This window comes from Sebastes fasciatus, chromosome 11 (assembly GCF_043250625.1).
Source record: "Sebastes fasciatus isolate fSebFas1 chromosome 11, fSebFas1.pri, whole genome shotgun sequence".
Lineage (NCBI taxonomy): Eukaryota > Metazoa > Chordata > Actinopteri > Perciformes > Sebastidae > Sebastes > Sebastes fasciatus.
Genome location: NC_133805.1, coordinates 32,172,303 through 32,193,507, shown reverse-complemented (window position 1 = coordinate 32,193,507; position 21,205 = coordinate 32,172,303). Strand labels below are relative to the sequence as shown.

Sequence of the window (21,205 nt, the reverse complement as noted above, 5' to 3'; positions counted from 1 at the left end):
AAGGAGGGGGGGGGGGGGGGTAGAAAGTCTGTTGCCACTTTAATTGAGACAAAACTACACAAAAAAAACAGGTGTGCCTGAACTTAAGAAACAGTCAAAAGTGACTTTTTCTTGTGAGACAGAAGTTAAGTTTCTGTGTTTAAAATTGTTTTATAGTTTTTTTTTAATAATTGTTTTTATTTTATATATTTTAAAGCAGAACTCATACTTTACTGAGCCCTCCCAGGTTGTTTTTTTGTTTGTTTTCATCAGGTCAGGTGAAGATTCAAAAGTATTATGTCCCTCTGTTACTAACACGAGACCCATATTGACTAATGTTTGTCGACTTGCACAGAACAGCTAATTTGTCACAATTACTGAAAGATGCTTCCCGTGAAAGGTGCTCTACAAATAAAGATGAGTTGAAATTAATTGCTATATTTACAAGGCCTGTAAAGTATTTTGGACAGAAAGCTGGGAAACACAGTATTAGGGCTTCAACTAATGATTATTGTCATTATTGATTAATCTGACAAGAATTTTCTTTTTTTTTGTTTGATTAATCAATTAATTATTAGGTCTATAAAATGACAGAAAATTGTGTAAAAGGAACAATTTATTTCCCAGAGTCCCAAGATTGGCCCTGTCTTGATTTGTCCGAACAGCAATCTTAAGATGATTAGATACTGTATATCTTATTAAGCTATATACACAAAAGCAGCAAATCATCACATAGGAAAAGCCGGAAACCAAGAAAGTTTGGCATTTTTGCTTGAAAAATCACTGAAATTAATCAGTTATCAAAAAATAATTAGGCCTATGCATTGAAAGAATGAGATCATGGCTCTGTAAAATAGACGGCTTTATGCAACAGAGAAGGTCATAACATTTGTTCTGTATGAGAAAGTAGGATGGTCCTCAGTAGCAACAGGAAGAGAACTTCACACTAACTTTTGTTTATAAATGTATCTTATGAAAGCTGCCTCAGGACTTCACATCTTCTCTCATTTGAAACTACTGTTCAGATCCCAGGACTGGCCAACTGTTGACACCCCACTAGTGAATACTGAACTTGGGTAGACTGCCTTTCAGTTCTTTGCACCATATAAATGGTATGAACTTCTAGGATATTAAACCTTGAAAGTCTCATCCCATTTGGATGAATTTAAACTTTTAATTTTGCACTTTTTTAGATTGTTTCTGATGCTTGTGTGTCTTCTCTGATCTATTTCTCCTGCTGTACTCAGGTATCTCTCACAATAGAGATCTTGATCTCAATGAGATTATTAAATAAATTCTATAAATAAATAAATTTTTCTTAAAGTGCAAAAGGGTCTTTTTATACTCAAACATAAAAATCCATACAGTGCCGTCGGGTTTGTTTTGCTGACTGAAGAAGAGCGTTCACACTGAATGTTGTTTTTTATCTAAAGCAAGATGAAGATTTGTCACCGGGTGGCTTTAGAAGACCACCCAACACACCTTTACAAGACCAGAAAGAATCCAAGTCTGCAGAACACAGTGTATTAAGAGAGCAGAAAGCAGCGCTAATCATTGATAAATAATTGAGTTCTGATCCATGGTTATTAATTTGTCCTCTGAGTGCTGAGGAGAATTTGGAGCTCTGTCCAAATATTCATCCATGAAATCTAACCATCTGTTTTTTTCTTGCTTGGGGAAAATGACAGATTATGTGCATGGCTGATTTCAGTGTGAAAACATTATGTGCAATTAGAGGAAAAATCAATGATATGAGATTGAGGGGGAGTGATGAGAAGATAAAGCAGTCAGCGTTTTTGAGATCCGAGAGAATAAGAGTTACTTTTTCATTTGTCTGTATTCCCTCAGGTGATTAGAAAGAGTGGAAGCAGCTTTTTTAACAGGAGAAAAACCTCCTGATGTCCAGGTAATGACATCTTAATGCACTTTTACCCAAAGCAAAGGGATTTCAGTAATATCGTTCTAATGAATATTCGTGATGCACCTGATGATGGTGTTGTGTTTGCTGTGGGCCAACTGCTGTGTGCATTATGAAGGGATGTAAACTTTTATTTCAATTGGTGAAGCAAGACAAAACACAGCAGGATACATGACATAACATACAGTGAGATAAGCATTACCAGAGGATAGTGCAAGACGGGAGGTTGATATGGTGCAGCAAAGCATATTAAGATGAGATACGTGTGTTAGGAGAGGAAATGGCCTTTTTTGTGTGTATGTGGGTTCGTAAATTTACTTTTACAGGACGTATGTACAATAACAATATAAGGGGGGAAAAAAGAAAGAATGAGGATGAATAAGGTCCCATAATGTAAAAAGTGAGATTGTCATGTCTTTTATATTATAAAGCAGGTTTAAGTGCTTTATAAATACTGTTAAACTATCAAAACGCTCAATATACGGAGAAATACACACAGCCCGTATTGAGAAATTGTGCGTTTGAAACAAGCCGTTTGGATTTCTGTCCATTTGTGATGTCACAAATCTACAATATTTAGATCATTACATGGTTTTAAACGTAAACATTCTAAATGTATCCCAGTTTATTTCCTGTTGCAGTGTTGTGAATAACATCAGCTGACAGGAAGTAAACATGGACCCAAACTGTTGCCTAGCAACGCAATTCTGTTGCAATTCCATTGAAATGCACTAAAACGGAGCGTTTCAGACAGAGGTAAACACAGGTATATTCAGACAGACAGTAGGAGGAAAATAAAGTTGTTTTTTTTGTTCTAGTAGAAACACAAAATACAAGTATGAACCTGAAAAATGAGCACGATATGGGACCTTCGATAAACACACAGAAGCAGACAGATGTTAGGCAGAGGTGTGTTTGAAGGTGGTGGGCAGAAAGGAGGTGGGATGGCAGAGGGACTGAGTTGACTTCCTGGTATTTAAATAAAATCTCGACCAAAGATGTAGCCCTGGGATGGTCTGGCGACCTGTCCAGGGTGTACCCCGCCTTCGCCCAATGTCAGCTGGGATCGGTTCCAGCCCGCCCGCGACCCCGAATGGTATAAGAGGTTACAGATAATGGATAGATGGATTTTAAATGTAGCCGATATTACGACATCATCCTACACTACATACTCAACAGGTGTACTATCGTTCAATGTACTTTTGTGTGAATAAACAGTGGTATGGATCTTTTCGGACGCACTGAGCAGTAATTTACGTCGTCACTTCCTGAGAGCCCCCTTGCCGGTTGGAGACGTGTAACCATGGTAACCCGTTCCAACCTCATGGGACCAAAATGAAGGTTTGTGAGGATAAAAGTCTGAATTAATTTAAAATATATATTTCGCCCAGCATAGTGAAATCTTATATTTACAGTTAAATTTAAGTGTTATTGATGTTACAGAGCTGTCTGTCAACGTCCGTTACGAACGTTGTTCTCACTACCGCATTGCATTGTGGGATATTTATGCCACCGTAGTGTCTAGCTTTGCATAGATCCTGTAATATTTCACCGGGAATAGTATGCAATTCACGTACTACTAAGGTTTTGGACATACTAAAATATCTCACATACTGTTTTAGCCTACTAAATAGCATGTTAGTATGGAATTTCGGACGCAACCTACTTCTGGTTGCAGTGTATGTGAATGACATCAACTGACAGGAAGTAAACAGACCCAAGCTGTTGTCTAGCAACGCAATTCCGCTGAAATGTGCTAAAACGGAGCGTTTCAGACAGAGGGTAAATACAGGCATATTCAGGCAGACAGTACGAGGAAAATAGTGTGGTTTTTAAAAAAACATTACGGCATGTAAATATGCTCTGATAGAAACATAAAATACAAGTATGAACTTGAAAATGAGCACAACATGGGACCTTTAATTATAGATAGCCTATCTTTAGAATAAGTGGTGAGAGCAAAATATCTAGGATAAAGGAAGCTCTGGGGCTTTCTCTCTTAAGACCCATGCAGTGGAAGAGAAACAACAACATACAAATACATCAATACAAAAATCCAACAGACATTTAGAGCACAGAGAAGTTAACATTTTCATGCAGAGAAATGTCAGTTCAGGTAAACAGAGATCATTATGAGCAGTGACAGCCTCCATTGCTGAACAGACACAGGAAGGAGCGCCTACCTAAAGACACTCAAACATTTACAGAACAACTCATGAGACGATGTTAAAGTACTGCCCATAATGTTTGATTGACAGCTGATCTCTGTGCAGTGAAGACATGAAAAGAAAAATCAGCTCTGCAGCAACAATGATGGACACGACATAAGTTTAAGAGGTAAAACACAGAATTTAACCAGTTGTCCCTTAAAGGTCCCATATTATAAAAAAGTGAGATTTTCATGTTTTTTTTTATTATAAAGCAGGCTTAAGTCCTATATAAATACTGTGAAAGTATTCAGAAATTCTGCATTTGAAACAAGCTGTCAGGATTTCTGCCCATTCATGACCCTTCACACAATTTTAAACGTAAACATTCTAAATGTGTCCCAGTTTATTCCTGGTTGCAGTGTATGTGAATGTCATCAGCTGACAGGAGGTACTGATGGACACAAGCTGTTGCCTAGCAACGCAATTCTGTTGCAATACCATGGATGTAGAAGAGGGTCCAATAGACCAGACTATGGATGTAGAAGAGGCTCCAATAGACCACAGACCATGGATGTAGAAGAGGGTCCAACAGACCACAGACCATGGATTTATAAGAGGGTCCAATAGACCACAGACCATGGATGTAGAAGAAGTTGTGTCCTGTGCTTTTGTCCTGCGTGTTAGTAAATAGTCTATAACTACATTAAATTCTGTTTATGTCATGCTACTAGCACTACTAGCTACTGGCTGATAGCCGGTTGTTTGGGAACAGAGACGTTAATACATCCACCACGGTACAGGCTTACAGCATACAGCCCATCGGTGTATTATAAGATAATAAAAGTGATGAATTACAGCCAATCTCTCCATTATTATAGCGGCATACAGCTAGCAGGAAGCTGGCAGAACTGGATATGTCATATGAGCGTGCAGGGCGGTGCAGTCCAGTGGGTCTGATGCACGTTTATTATGCTGAGGAAAATAACTCTGGATGCAGCTGTTAGTTAAATTTACAACTTTTAGGAAATAACGATTTAAATGAGGGATATATAAGTGTTCATACTGGGAAGTTGATTTATCAAAAAAAAAAATCCTCTGATATACAGACGTCTCTTTATATATCCATGGCAATGGACTCACTGGAAATGGTAATGTGCTACCGCAGCGCCATCTAGTGGCTCTTGTAAAAAAAGCACCAGAGTTTCGCCTCTTTGCTTCGTTCTATACTCTTGGCTCAATTGTCAGGACAGGAAATGCACGCAAAAAATACAATAACATCCTATAGACACTTCCGGTGGAAGCATTCTTGTCGTTGATTTATATCTCGTCCCATCCCACTACTATAAATGGAGAGCAGTTTGTGTGTCCCACTACTCCTTCACTCCTATTCCCCCAACCCCCTCCAAAACTTTGCATAGTTTGTTTTCAATGTATTTATCATTTAATTTAATCGTTTTTTTAAGTTAGATAACAGTATATCATATGGGTGCTGCTAAATTGATTATTGATGCAATTTGGAATAAGGCTAATGTATTGAAATCCTATGGTAGACACTGGGCGTTTGTGAAATTTATAATCAGAAGATTGGCTATCCAAAAAGGGGAAGGAAATAGCAGCCAAATGAATAAAAGAAGATATTATAACGATAGAAATAACTAAGATGTAAGTCTATATCAACAAGATAAGGATAGGTCAGACCAAATATACTAAGATAAGGCAAGAGGAGCTCTTGTAAGATCTAGAAGGAAATGGTTATATATAATTAGAATTACAATTATATATATAATAACCACGCTGGCTGACCTGCAACGAATCCTGGTTGAGGAATGGAACGCCATCCCACAGCAACATGTGACCAGGTTGGTGACCAGCATGAGGAGGAGGTGCCAGGCTGTTGTGGCTGCGTATGGATCTTCCACCGCTACTGAAGCTCCTGACGGTGTATTAAATGAATAAAGTGTAAAATAGCCAATATGTCTTTTTTGTTCCTTGTTACTGATGGAGAGTTCAATCATCCAATCCACCAAACAACTCAAAACAAGAGTCAATACCAACAGGAGAATACACTGTTTACCATTGACGGAGCATTTTGGCAAATATTTCTTGGGCGCTCCCCACATAATCAGCTGTGCTGCTCATCCCACAAATGCATGATCCTTACAAGTTGGATATCATTGTGAAGGTAAATAAACAGGATTTCCAACGATGTAAAATACAATGCCAATTAGCATTGTAACAACAGAGAAATAATCCACCAAACACGAGTTTCCAAACTTTTTCTTCAGAGTTTATATATATTTTAATTTCGGAAAAAACACACAACTTAATATTAACAGAAAACAAAATATATCTCTTGTTTTGAAAATGTATAAAGGAATATTAGGGACGTGTCCTTTTTTCCTCCATTAAGGAGATATCAGTCTATAGATGAGGAATTAAAAAAATGTGTCTAGAATATAAATATTTCGTCTGTTAACTGCATCTAATAACTTTTAGGACCAAATGATTTAAATAAGGGCTATTTGAGTGTTGATTTATCTAAACCCAGTATACCTGCTGGTAGACAGACATGTCTCTCCTATGGGACAGAGGTCTCTCTCCTATGGGACAGAGGTCTCTCTCCTTTGGGACAGAGGTCTCTCTCCTCTGGGACAGACGTCTCTCTCCTATGGGACAGACGTCTCTCTCCTCTGGGACAGACGTCTCTCTCCTATGGGACAGAGGTCTCTCTCCTATGGGACAGACGTCTCTCTCCTATGGGACAGAGGTCTCTCTCCTCTGGGACAGACGTCTCTCTCCTATGGGACAGACATCTCTCTCCTATGGGACAGACGTCTCTCTCCTATGGGACAGACGTCTCTCTCCTAGGGGACTGACTCTCTCTCCTATGGGACAGAGGTCTCTCTCCTCTGGGACAGGCGTCTGTCTCCTATGGGACAGACTCTCCTATGGGACAGAGGTCTCTCTCCTATTGGACAGAGGTCTCTCTCCTATTGGAAAGACTCTCTCTCCAATGGGACAGACGTCTCTCTCCTATGGGACAGAGGCCTCTCTCCTCTGGGACAGACGTCTCTCTCCTATGGGACAGACGTCTCTCTCCGCTGGGACAGACGTTTCTCTCCTATGGGACAGACGTCTCTCTCCTATGGGACAGACGTGTCTCTCCTAGGGGACAGACGTCTCTCTCCTATGGGACAGACGTGTTTCTCCTAGGGGACAGACGTCTCTCTCCTATGGGACAGACGTGTCTCTCCTAGGGGACAGACGTGTCTCTCCTAGGGGGGAAAGGGAAAGGTCTTTAAGGGGCCAGATGGCGTCACGTGATGAACCCGGAAGTAGTAAGCCACTGTTGTCTTTGTACATCCGGGGTTTGGTTGTTTGGTTGTTTGTAAGAGTTAGCTTCTTAGCTCGCTGCTCTCCTGCTCTCCTGCTCCTCTTGCCCTCTCTGGGATCTTAAGTTACACACCATGCCTAAAAAGAAGCGCAGACTCCTGTTGGGAACTCGTTACGCCAAACGCAAGAGGTTGTTGCGCAGTACCGAGTCTGCAGAGGAGGCAGGTGAGTTCTCTAATCACCTGATTACACTGCCAGCATGCTAATAAAGGAGCTAGCTAGCTAGCTTAGCAGTTCATGCGTCTTCACGGTCCAGACGGCGCACACGATCTCTCCGTGCGTCGATGCTCAATCCGAGAGATCACGTCAACATCAGTGCTGCAGCTGTTCTCCAACACATGACTGTTTTCATTAGTAACTCTCTCATAGTACACAGTGTGATGATTGATGTCTGATCAGAGATCTAGAACAACTGTTTTCCAACACGTGATTGTGTTTTCATTAGCAGCTGTCTCACAGTTCACAGTGTGATGGTTGATGTCCAGTATTGGGGAGAAACTATGACCGAACAATCAGTTTCATTTACTGACAAACAATAATAATTAATTAAATCATAGTTACTAATAAAAATGTTGCAAAGGGGTTACATCAAAATGTGTTATTAAAATCGCATATACATAATATAACATTCAAGTTATATTGATGAACTTTTAATACAAGTTTGACAGTAATCAGTGTTGAGTACTTTGGTGAGGTTTACACTTCCTGGTTTAAGTTTAATGGTTTTAGGGCTTTTCAGCTTTAATGCCAGTTTTTAAACATTTCTTATAAAAGAATCAAATTTCACAACTTTGAAGTCATTAAAATAGTTACATTACCTATTACATTTTTAAACAGGGTAACTAATAATCTGTGATCTATTACATTTCAAGAGTAAAACACTGTTGATGTCTAATCAAAGATATAGAAATTAAAGCTGCAGTGGGTTGAAATGGAGCAAATATGATTTAAAAAGTTATTTTTTATACAACAGTCATTATATCCTGACAGTAGTGCATGAGACAGGCAATCTGAAAAAAAGAAAAATCACGGCTGTGGTCGATTAGTAAAAAAAAACTATGTCCTAACGTCTTTTCCTAACCACTGTTCCTCGACCTCCATGGAAAACGTCATGAGGTCAAGGAAAGATGAGAAGGAGAATTCAGAAGGACTTAGGAAAAGACAACCGTGGTGTTCAGAGAATCCGACTGCTCTTTCACTAGGCTCCGTGATTATGAGGCGACAGATGTTAGTGACGCGGGTCTGCCGTGGTGAAACTACAATGTTCTGAAGATGGACTACAAAAGGCGCTGATTCCCCTCGTACGTTCTTAAATAGCTCTCTCAGTGCTGTTTCACCCGCGGTGTGTGACAGAGAGATACCGCCGGTCCTTCTGCTGCTGGAACACTTTAAATCAACATATAATAAAGGATTATCTGACCTAACGTGGACAACCAGTGAAAAATATCACTTCATTACCAAGGCTGGAACTGAAATAAACAAGATTTTTCTGAAGCCTGAAAACAGAGCCATGAGGAGGAGTAGAAGTCTAGTTTTCTCTCAGAACACTTATAATATTTGCCCAATGATGCCAAACATATGCTGCCTACTGCCACTTTAATACTTCCATTTATTCCATTGTGTTTCCACAAGTAACCACCTCATAGTTCACAATGGGATTATGCATGTAAAGCCTACTTTCATGCATGGTGCCCACTTTAGTTACGTTATAATTTAGTCCGTGTGTCATAGCCTACATAAATATTTACCAAAAGTGTAGGCACCACTGTCTCATTTCACACAACTCTCTGACTTTTCAGCTAAGCGTCTTGAGGACAATTGCCAGAGAATGAGACAGCGGAGGTCATCGCAGCTGCCCCAGGCTACAGGTAAATACTCCTTTAACCTTTTTTTTAGAATGTACAAATCAACACGAACATGTTGTGGAATCATCGTCTTAGCTAGCTGCTAGCATTACCATTCTAATAAAGTCCATAGCTGTCTAGCTGATTCATCCCACAGTAATAACATTTACATGTGGGTCTATTTCACATTTAGTAAGTGCATGAAAACCCATTGAAAATATTTACTTTTCAGCTGAGCGCCGTGAGGATAGTCGGCAGAGAATGAAACGGAAGAGGTCATTGGAGACGCTCGTGTCTACAGGTAATTACTCATGCGTTTCTATTAACCCTTCCATCTATGGACTAGGGATGTTCATTTTGAAAAATGTTCTTAACCGATAACCGACCCTCGTTAACCGATTATTAACCGTTAAAGAGACTGTTTGTAACTTTCTAAGCGTATAAATGTAGCGGGTTGGCACACATGCGCGCTCGCATATGCGCGCTCGCGTGTGGCCGCTGTCTCGTCTCCTCTGCCTGCTCGCCTTCACTCAGACAGCGTGCGTGTTCTCGCGTACTCGCTCCACCTCTAGACGTGAACGCGCGCTCACTCCACACTGCAGAAGAGTTAGTTTAGCTCTGAGAATATCTAGTGAATGTTTGGGCAGAAATAAGTGCTGCAGCTCCTCCAGACCAACAGAGGTTTCCCGTGTCTAGTGAAGTGACGGGGCTCCGCAGAGAGAAAGTTACCGTCTCGTTACCGACCGGTTGCCGGTGTCTTCCTGCTCTCTCCGGCTTCGGGCGGAGGGAGACGAGTTTCTCGTTGCTGAGCCCCGCTGCTGAAGCCTGCGCTGAGGCAGGAGAAGCAAGCACAGTATCAGCATTGATTCATGGAGAGACCTTCGTCTGGTCAGCTAACATTACTGCCAAGCAGCTGAAATAGAGTGATATTGTGGTTTTAGCTGACGTGTGTCACCTCACTGTTTTGAGCGATGCTCGTTCATGTCCATTTAGAGCGAGCACAAGCACGAGCCCGACGCTGACTTTTGTTGATTTCACAGCCACAGGTGTCGCTGTTAAGAAGCATTTCTGAAAGTTACAAATAGTCCCGACAACCGACAAGATTTGAGTAACCGACAAGATTTGAGCCTCGCATGCAGCGGTGTACCAGCTGCAGGAGCACAACAGATATTGGTTGATGGGAGTCCTCAGTTCACTCAGTCTGGGAGCGTTAACTTAGCAGCTACGATGTTGCGTGTAGTGTTGCAGACTTGCAGCCATTTTCCCAGTAAAAGTCTCCACCGCACATTTAGTTTAGTTTAGTTTTGTGTGTGTTTGTGCTACGTTAGCAGCTCTAGCATTGCCGGAGGATTCGTGCTCGCCGCCGCCGCACATACAGTCTGTTAGTGTGACGTAACTTTACCGAGTGTAAGTGTGTGTGTGTTGGTGGTGAGTGTGAGGTTGTTGGTGGCGTTCTAGCTGTGATCGTAGGTGTAGCAGTGTGTGTACAGTTTATTTGTCGGTGAATAAATGCTACAAAACTACAACTCCTCCGCTCCGCTCAAGCGAGCCAGAGACCGGAGCCAACTTCCTGTATCCTGCAACTCCAGCTCCGCCTCTTAAGGTGGGCTGTTAAGGTGGACCAGCTTTTCTCCTTAAAGAGACGAGCCGCTCCTCTGAGCCGCTCAGCTTTTGAGTTAATTATTAACATTTCTTTTAACCGATAGTGTTAATCGGTTAAAATGCTTAATGTCGGTTAACGGTTAATTATGGACATCCCTACTATGGACTCAACTATAGTCGTAGAACGCAATTTAACTAGGGCTGTCAAAGTTAACGCCATAACGCATTAACACAATTTACGATTTTTAGGTTGTAGTGGGCACAGTTTTAAAGCTAGCCATTTGTACCAACCATGTCATACTAGCTTGTTAGGAAGGAGGCTAAATAACGCTCCAAACTTGCGCTAAATTTTGCCAAGGAAAAACTGGCATGTCCATCTTCAAAGGGGTCCCCTTGGCCTCAAGATATGTGAATGTAAATGGGTTCTATGGGTACCCACGAGTCTCCCCTTTACAGACATGCCCACTTTATGATAATCACATGCAGCTTTGGGCAAGTCATAGTCAAGTCAGCACACTGACACACTGACAGCTGTTGTTGCCTGTTGATTTGAGCATATTTATTTATGCTAAATGCAGTACCTGTGAGGGTTTCTGGACAATATTTGTCATTGTTTTGTGTTGTAAATTGATTTCCAATAATAAATATATACATATATTTGCATATAGCAAGCCTATTTGCCCACTCCCATGTTGATAAGAGTATTAAATACTTTACAAATCTCCCTTTTAAGGTACATTTTGAACAGATAAAAAATATGCAATTAATTTGCGATTAATTGCAATTGACAATGGACAATCGTGCAATTAATCCTAATGAAATATTTTAATTGATTGCCCTAAATTTAATATATTACAGATTTGCTGTCTTAGCTAGCTGCTAGCATTACCATGCTAGTAAAGAGTCCAGCTGTTTCACCCCACAAAAACAATTATCAGTTACATATACCATCTTATTCAGACATGGTCTAACATTGCTTTGGTTTTGTGGCTCTAATTTCAAATTAAGTAGGCATATGAAAACCCATTGGAAATATTTACTTTCAGCTAAGGGCCGTGAGGATAGCCAGCAGCGAATGACACGGAAGAGGTCATTGGACCAACCTGAGGCTACAGGTAAATGACTCATGCTTTCCTATCAACCCTTCCATTTATGTACTCAACTACAGTCACGCAATACAATTTAATACATGGATAACTAACTGCTTTGTGATTCTCATTTCAAACAACTATCTGACTTTTCAGCTGAGCACCATGAGCACATTCGTCAGCGAAGGACCAAGGCCAAGTCATTGGAGCTGCCAGGGGCCACAGGTAATTCATTACTCATACTTTCCTATCGTGCTGGGCGGTATATCGGCTCATCCGGTCACCAGATTTGGCAGCATCGGCTCGCCTCGCTGGGAGTCAACACTAACACTACGCTGCTGGAGGCCTAGGCCGTATTGCTGGGCCTGCTGGAGGGAAGGGGGGGCACAGAAGAACCTGAACCAGGACTCTGCGGGGCAGACCGTCTGACCCTGCTGCAGTAAAATTAGATTTTTTTAAAGGGACTCTGGTGCTCGGAAACACCACCGCTTTGGCTACAGGAACGCCAAAATCAACACAAAATGAACTGAAAGTTCCTTTAATTATTCATTGATAGTTTAGTATATTTTAAGAGACTAAATTAGTTAATTGATTAATTGTCATTTTCCTGTTGTCAAAAAGGTTGGTGCTGAGGTATATTTAATGAGTTAAATTCTGTTATCAAGACGGCTATCAGTATTTATATTGAATGCCTAATTAAGTCGTTGCACCTACACTGTGACACATAAACATTAAAGTCCTGAGATTTGATACCCAGCCTAACTTACAATTGAACTGTACAAAGAGGAAAGTGACATACATGGAAACATAAAGATTAATTTAAATAAAAATCAAATAACAGTTTTTGTTATTTCTCTGTGCCCCTTTTAGGTGAGAAACCATATGACTGCTCAAACTGCAATAAGCGATTCTCCCACATCAGCAGTAAGAAGTGTGTGGGTGCAGAACCTCCCAATGGCATCACTCAAACATCAATCAAACCCCCCCCACCCACCACCCGGACCACACCGGTCGTAATTTCTCTGGCCCGCATGATTCTTAAAGAGGACACTGAAAGCAAACCCCTCCAGGAGCAGCTCCCCGTCACCCAGATCAAATCCCCCTCACCCACCACCCAGACCACACCGGCCGTAAGTTCCTCGGCCTGCATGATTCTTAAAGAGGACACTGAAAGCAAACCCCTCCAGGAGCAGCTCCCCGTCACCCAGATCAAATCCCCCTCACCCACCACCCAGACCACACCGGCCGTAAGTTCCTCGGCCTGCATGATTCTTAAAGAGGACACTGAAAGCAAACCCCTCCAGGAGCAGCTCCCCGTCACCCAGATAAAATCCACCTCACCCACCACCCAGACCACACCGGTCGTAATTGCTCCGGCCCGCATGATTCTTAAAGAGGACACTGAAAGCAAACCCCTCCAGGAGCAGCTCCCCATCACCCAGATCAAATCCCCCTCACCCACCACCCAGACCACACCGGCCGTAAGTTCCTCGGCCTGCATGATTCTTAAAGAGGACACTGAAAGCACACCCCTCCAGGAGCAGCTCCCCGTCACCCAGATAAAATCCACCTCACCCACCACCCAGACCACACCGGCCGTAAGTTCCTCGGCCTGCATGATTCTTAAAGAGGACAATGAAAGCACACCCCTCCAGGAGCAGCTCCCCGTCACCCAGATAAAATCCCCCTCACCCAGCACCCAGACCACACCGGTCGTAATTTCTCTGGCCCGCGTGTTTCTTAAAGAGACTGAACGCAAACCCCTCCAGGAGCAACTCCCCGTCACCCAGATAAAATCCACCTCACCCACCACCCAGACCGCACCGGTCGTAATTGCTCCGGCCCGCATGATTCTTAAAGAGAAGACTGAAAGCAAACCCCTCCAGGAGCAGCTCCCCGTCACTCAGATCAAATCTGAACCTGTGGAATACGAGTGCAAGCCTGTGATGGCGGCACCCGCAACTTCATCTGGTACCAACGGAGTGGTGAACGGAGGGGCGGTACACCCAGCTCTTGTTCCAGCTACAACCGTGCCTCAGGGTGTGGCTTTGTCCCTACCAATAGTCAGGGCGCCCATGAGCATCAATCTGAACGTCTTGCAAAATGTGCTCAAGTTGGCAATGAGCGAAAACGTGCTTAGGCAGGTGCTGGGCACAGCTAACGGCGTGGTGACGCAGGGGAAGCAGGGAATTGTCCAGAGGCAGCTTGTCAACCCGCCAGTCTTAGTGGTTCATAACGGCACCAAGAAGATCATCATCAAGTACAAGATCAGACCTGCAGCCGCCACCACTGCCACTACCCAGCCTATACCGCTTTTTATTAGAACCAATTTTGTTCCCCCTCCCACTGTCACCACTGCTGCTGCCCCCACCCCCACCAAGATAGATAAACCCTCAACTCCAGAGGTGACTGACCTCTCCATTGTAAAGGCAGAGCCAGAATCAGTTGCTGTTACACAGACACAAATGACTTCAGACACCCCAACAGCTCAGATGCCAAAAGTCAACAGCACCAGTACATGTTTACTATGCGATGAATGTCCCGACAACTTGGAAGCGTTGCACCTCCTCCAGCACTACAAAGCAGCCAACGGGGAGGCCATTGACTCCGCCGCTTTGGACCCCTCGTTTGCTGGTCTGCTAAGTGGGGCGGGGGTGATGCTGGAGGAGCCACCTGTGGACGACGTCCTCTCACTCCTCAAGACCTACTTCGCCTCCAATGCCAACCCCAGCGAAGTGGGGCTGACAAAGATCTCAGAGTCCGTCAGTATTCCCGTGGATGTGGTCAGAAAGTGGTTTGCAAAGATGAACTCTGGGAAAAATGTGGGCAAATACCGCAATGAAGCTACAGCGGTTTGCAAAAAGACTGAAAACACAAATTCCAGCTCAGAGGACATCTCGAGTCAGAATGGAGATTCATCAGAATCTGGCAGCGCTTCTCCGTCAGACTCTTCACCTATAAGCCTCAACACCGAAGACCTCGTCATCGTTAAGTGCGAGCCAGAAGACCCAGACTTCCCGAACTCCAAAGCCGATCTGCTTGACCTCTCCCTTCCTAAACATAACGCAGCATCATTGGAAACGACCACACCTCCCGCCAAGCAGCAGGAACAGCCCCTGACCTGCCTGAGGAAGGAGCAGTTGGAGGGTCGAACCATCTACGTCACCACGCCTCAGACCGGAAAAACTGTCAACATCGTCGCCGCTGCACAGCTGTGCACATTAGCGGCCATTGCTGGTCAAGGCACGGTGGGCTGTCTCAGCGCCATTAACACCACGACAAAACGCCCCATCCTCAGCCCCCAGTTTACCTACGTCTACGTCACTACAGCCGGCAACGTCAGTGGAGCAAATGTACTGAACAGCAATAAGGTTGGTAGTGTTAAACATTATGTTTACCAAACAATATTTCCTCTGTGGGCAATTTATTTTGATTTCTAACTATCAAGCTCTTATATCTATTCTTCTTCTACTACTACTACTCTGACCACAGCGTATAGTATAATTTACGTTTCTATTTGCGACCGGATGCAACTTTTGGGCTATTTACACCTGGTAATAGTAGTAGTAGTAATATAAAGAGCGACCGAGTACATGCAAGGAGTAGGTTGTGGTGGATCAGTGGGTCAAACTCAGGACTATCACCTTTAGAGACTGGGGTTTGAGTCCCGTGAGAAGCCTATTTTTCACTTAGTTCACTTATTATTTTCTGTTTTTTTAATTATTATTTTCAGTCGCAGTTTGGTTAGGTCTAGGAAAAATACATGTACAGTATCTAATGTGTGCTCGGGTCGGGTGCAAATAACATTGTTGGTTACGGACACCTGGATGCTAAAAGCATCTGCCAATACACACTCATCACTCACTCACTCACCTTCAACCGCTTATCCGGGGCCGGGGCTGGGCTCGGGTCGGGCCACATTAACCAGCTCTGACTGGGGTATCCCGAGGCGTTCCCAGACCAGTGTGGAGATACATTCTCTCCACCTAGTCCTGGGTCTTCCCCGTGGCCTCCTCCCAGCTGTTTGTGCCTGGAACACCTCCCTAGGGAGACGCCCAGGGGGCATCCTTACCAGATGCCCGAACCACCTCAGCTGGCTCCTTTCAACGCAAAGGAGTAGCGGCTCTACTCCGAGTCCTTCACGGATGACCGAGCTTCTCACCCTATCTCTAAGGGAGACGCCAGCCACCCTTCTGAGAAAACCCATTCCGGCCGCTTGTACCCACAATCTAGTTCTTTCGGTCATGACCCAGCGCTCATGACCATAGGTGACAATAGGAACGAAGATTGACCGGTAGATCGAGAGCTTTGCCTCAGGCTCAGTTCTCTTTTAGTGTAAAGCGAATGCAATACTGCCCCCACTGCTCCGATTCTCCGGCCAATCTCATGTTCCATTGTCCCCTCACTGGTGAACAAGACCCAGAGGTACTTAAACTCCTTCACCTGGGGTAGGGACTCATTCCCTACCCGGAGTCGGCAATCCATCGGTTTCCTGCTGAGAGTCATGGCCTCCGGTTTAGAGGTGCTGATCCTCATCCCAGCTGCTAACCGATCCAGTGATTGCTGGAGGTCACAGACCGATGATGCCAACAGGACCACATCATCTGCAAAAAGCAGCGATGAGATCCTCAGCACACCGAACTGCATCTTCCCCCCCCCCCAACTATGCCTCGATATCCTGTCTGTGAATATCACAAACAGGATTGGTGACATGGCGCAGCCCTGGCGGGGGCCAACCCCCACCGGAAATGAGTCCGACTTACTGCCGAGAACCCGAACACAGCTCTTGCTTTGGGCGTACAGAGATTGGATGGCCCTGAGAAGGGACCCCCTCACCCCATACTCCCGCAGCACCCCCCACAGTATCTCCTGGGGGACCCGGTCATACGTCTTCTCCAAGTCCACAAAACACATGTAGACTGGATAGGCATACTCCCATGCCCCTTCCAGGATCCTTGCGAGAGTGAAGAGCTGGTCCGTTGTTCCACGGCCAGGACGGAGTCCGCATTTTTCCTATCTGCCGATAATTTTGTATATTTAAATTTTCAAGGACAAATCAATCAAAGGAAGAAATTAACATTCAGACACCATCCAGATCTCTTTATTGCCTTCACCTGACACATCACATAAAATAATTTGACCACAATCAAAAGTAATTTCTTCCATTTACAGCACGAGAAGAGGCTGGACAGAAGCTCTGATGGCGTCTCGGAGCTGATTGACCCAGAAACGGCCGCACTGATGAAGAAGCAACAGCTGAAAGACCGCACCGTCTACCGGTGTGACGTTTGCCCCAAAGTCTTCCGCAACTACTCTGTCCTGCTCAGGCACAAATATGAACACACAGGTATGCCTTACAATTAGAAGTTGGCTCAGACATAGGAACACATTTACTACTTGTACTATACTTATAATATACTAAATTGAGTATACGGTGTTCTAGTTTCTGTTTACCTTTTTTTGTCCAAAGGTAGTTCTTGTTTTCAAGGCCGTGACTTTAAATGTGACATCACTCATTAAATATGTTTTACTTAGTTTGATTGTAACTTTTATAGGACAGCTGGCCTGTAAATGTACCAGCTCAGAAAGACTTGACATCAGTATTTATTAGGGGTGTGACGAAATATCGTGCCACGAAATATCGCGATATAAAAACATGACGATATGCATCGTCGAGACGGAAAACTGAATCGCAATATCGGTGCATAATAGGTATTACGTACATGCGGGCTCCTAAGCTAAAGCTGCAGCCTCTTCCTGCTGCTCTGCAAGGCGTCTTGAAGGAGGCTGAGTATGCGTGATATCTTTGGGGTACAACACATGCGCAGTAAAATTTGGTGTGCCCTTGACGAAATTGAAGTTACAAAAAAGAAATTGAGTTACACTGGAGCCATGCCCGCCCGTGATCCAGCCTCCTTTCACAGGCCAACACACACAGCGCAGTCAGTGAACAGCTGATCAGAGAGGCCGCGGTGGAAAGACCAGTTGACGTTGACGTTTTATTGCCGCTCGTTGCGGCAATAAAACTTTGCAAGTGTAAAGCAAAGATACGTTATCACACCTGTTCAACAAGCATAAACACGATGAAACGGTTAATCCGCTCTGTCCGCAGTCTCTCATCCTCCGCCGCCATGTTTACCAAGCAGAGCGCGCTAGCTCGGCGGCTAACAGCTAACTGTAAACACTTGTAAGTTATTTAGTTGATTTGTGAATGACTTTAGTTGCCTCTAGTAAGCCGTGTTTCAGTGTATGTGTCCGGGGAGTTTATTGTGAAGGGACAGAAGACGTGATGCGCTGCAGGCTACGGAGCCTCCGTGTTATTAATTTATTATCTTCATAAAGTATAGGAGCAGCGTAATCCTCGGCTACACAAGACTGAAACTAAAGCTGGCAGTAGGCTGTGTAGTCTAACTGTTAAGGTCAGTTTGTCATGTATCTTACTGGTGATAGTTTTCACCGCAGGAACTTTCCCTAGAACTTAGAACCTTTTGAGGAACTAATTTCGTTATGACCACAGGGACCAGGGTCTAAATTAAGTTCCGGGGACATTTCACAGGGCCTTTTTAGTTTTTACTCTGTCTTACTCTTTGTTCTATCATCTGCAGGTAAACGGCCCCACCAGTGCAACACCTGCAACAAGGCCTTCAAACACAAACACCACCTGGTCGAACACACAAGGACACACTCCGGAGAGAAACCCTTCCAGTGCAATAGGTGCGATAAGCGATTCTCTCACTCTGGCTCATACTCCCAGCACATGAATAAACACTCTGACTACTGCTGGCTAAACTCTGGCTCGGGTTTGGGGCCACAAAGGGTTCAGTCGGAGCTCGGCAGCCCCGGCGCTGTATTACAGTCAGACGGTCGGACCACATCCCCGCCCTCCCAACAAGACTCAGACAAGAAGGAGACTGTGGGGGAAGAGGCGGAAGGAGAGAAGGTGGACGAGGAGTCATTTAGTGATGTGATGGAGATCGTGGTTGGGGATGAACACATGGTGGCGGACGAATAGATGGAGGAAACAATTGAAGAAAAGGAGGACATGTGCAGATACAGAGGAAACTGCAAACTGTGAAGCGAATACGGATAAAAGCCTCAGGGAGGGGTCAGACAGCGTCGAACCCACAGAGGAGGAGATGACAAACGCCAAATAGAGGATGGAAAATGTCTTCGGGACAGCGCGAATGCCTCGCTTATTGAAGTTGAGTTCATTAAGACAAAACCGCAGAAAAGTAAAAGAAAGTCACGGCGGTTGCCTGATCTTAACGGTCCACTACTGTGTACAAAAACCCAGATGTGCCTGAACTTGAATACAGAAAAAAACAAAACAATTACTTTTTTTCTTGTGGTAATGAAATATCAGTGTTGTTTTATAGATTTTAAAGCAGAACTCACCCATCAACTTGTTACTGAGCCATCCCAGTTTTTCTTTATTATTATTCATTTTCATCAGGTCAGGTAAAGATTCAAAAGTATTATGTCCCTCTGTTACTAACACGAGACCCATATTGACCAATGTTTGTCGACTTGCACACAACAGCTAATTTGTCACAATTACTGAAAGATGCTTCCTGTGAAAGGTGCTATACAAATAAAGATGAGTTGAAATTAATTGGAATATTTTCAAGGCCTATAAAGTATTTTGGACCACACAGGAAAGCTGGGAAACTCAGTATTAGGGCTTCAACTAATAATTCATCATTTTGTTTGATTAAGTCTATAAAATGACAGAAGATAGTGTAAAAGGAACGATTTAATTTCCCAGAGCCCAAGATGGGGCCTTTAAATGTCTTATTGTGTCTGAACAGAAATCTAAAACCCAAAGATGTTCAGTTCACAATTATAAAAAACAAACAAACACAAAAGCGGCAAATCAAATGAATGTTTTGGCATTTTTGCTTGATGAATGACAGAAATAATTCAGCAGTTATCAAAGAAAGCTGCCGCTTATTTTTGCAGATCAACTAACTGATTGACTCATAATTTCAGCTCTATATAGTATATCTTAAAACGCTTTTGGTCCTGATAGCTATAGTTGCATATTTTATAAGACTTTTAATGTTTGGAAGCGGAGGAATGGGTGTGGAACCATTGAGAAATGCAGTCCAGACTGCATTTCTCTGGCTTATCTGTGCTTTTTTTAAATGTTTTTAAAAATGTGAGTTAATATGTTGGACTTGTTCGAATGTCACAAGTCAGAATTTTAATAATGTTTAGAAACAGAAAATATTGTGTTAAGGCAGATTGAAATATTCAAAGCTTAAAAACATGCAGGCAATGTCCTCCAACTCTGGAAAAAATCTACAATATACAAAACCAAGATTCAAGTAAAATGAAGAACAGAAGGATTTTAAATTCAGCCAAACTGGTGCACTTGTATTCAGATGGTAAAAAAAAAACTTGTGGCAAGCTGTCCCACACTTCAGGTAACAGGAATGTGGTCTCTTTATGTGTGACCTCTGTATTATACTGCCATTGTTGGAAAAAGTGAGTGTGCCAGTCAGGCCTTGCCTTGCCACAGACCTTGAATAGTGTATTTAACAACTAGGTCTATGCATTGAAAGAACGTGATCTATGCTCATTCAGAAACGTGGACATGACTGATTTATGCAACAGAGAAGGTCATACCATTTATGCTGTATGAGAAAGTAGGATGGTCCTCAGTAGCAACGGGAAGAGAACTTCACACTAACATTTGTTTATAAATGTATTTTATGAAAGCTGCCTCAGTACATCACATCTTCTCTAGTTTGAAACTACTGTTCAGATCCCAAGACTGGCCGACTGTTGACACCCCACTAGTGAATACTGAACTTGGGCAGACTTCCGTTCAAGCTTGAATGTCTCATCCCATTGGATGAATAGAAGCTTTTCATTTTGGACTTTTTTAGATTGTTTCTGATGCTTGTGTGTCTTCTCTGATCTATTTCTCCTGCTGTACTCAGGTATCTCTCACAATAGAGATCTTGATCTCAATGAGATTATTAAATAAAGGTTATATTTTTTTCTTAAAGTGCAAAAGGGTCTTTTTATACTCAAACATAGAAATCCATAAAGTGCCGTCGGGTTTGTTTTGCTGACTGAAGAAGAGCGTTCACACTGAATGTTGTAAAGCAAAATGAAGGTTTGTCACCGGGTGGCGCTAGAAGACCACACAACACACCTTTACAATACCAGAAAGAATTCAAGTCTGCAGAACACAGTGTATTAAGAGAGCAGAAAGCAGCGCTA

General features: G+C 43.2%; 1 protein-coding gene and 1 long non-coding RNA gene across 2 annotated transcripts; both read left to right on the top strand.

Annotated features, from left to right (window-relative positions):
- Positions 1-3: 3 nt before the first annotated feature.
- LOC141777760 (uncharacterized) lies at positions 4-1,310 on the top strand. The gene is made up of 2 exons (XR_012595964.1): positions 4-241; positions 698-1,310. It is a non-coding gene; the product is annotated as an uncharacterized LOC141777760 (long non-coding RNA).
- A 6,074-nt stretch (positions 1,311-7,384) lies between these two features.
- Positions 7,385-20,987, top strand: LOC141777745 (uncharacterized). The gene is made up of 8 exons (XM_074652269.1): positions 7,385-7,605; positions 9,240-9,308; positions 9,517-9,585; positions 11,933-12,001; positions 12,131-12,199; positions 12,845-15,345; positions 17,147-17,321; positions 18,580-20,987. Exons 1-8 carry the CDS (start codon positions 7,515-7,517, stop codon positions 18,984-18,986), a joined length of 3,450 nt encoding a protein of 1,149 aa, XP_074508370.1. The 5' UTR covers positions 7,385-7,514; the 3' UTR covers positions 18,987-20,987.
- Positions 20,988-21,205: the final 218 nt, after the last annotated feature.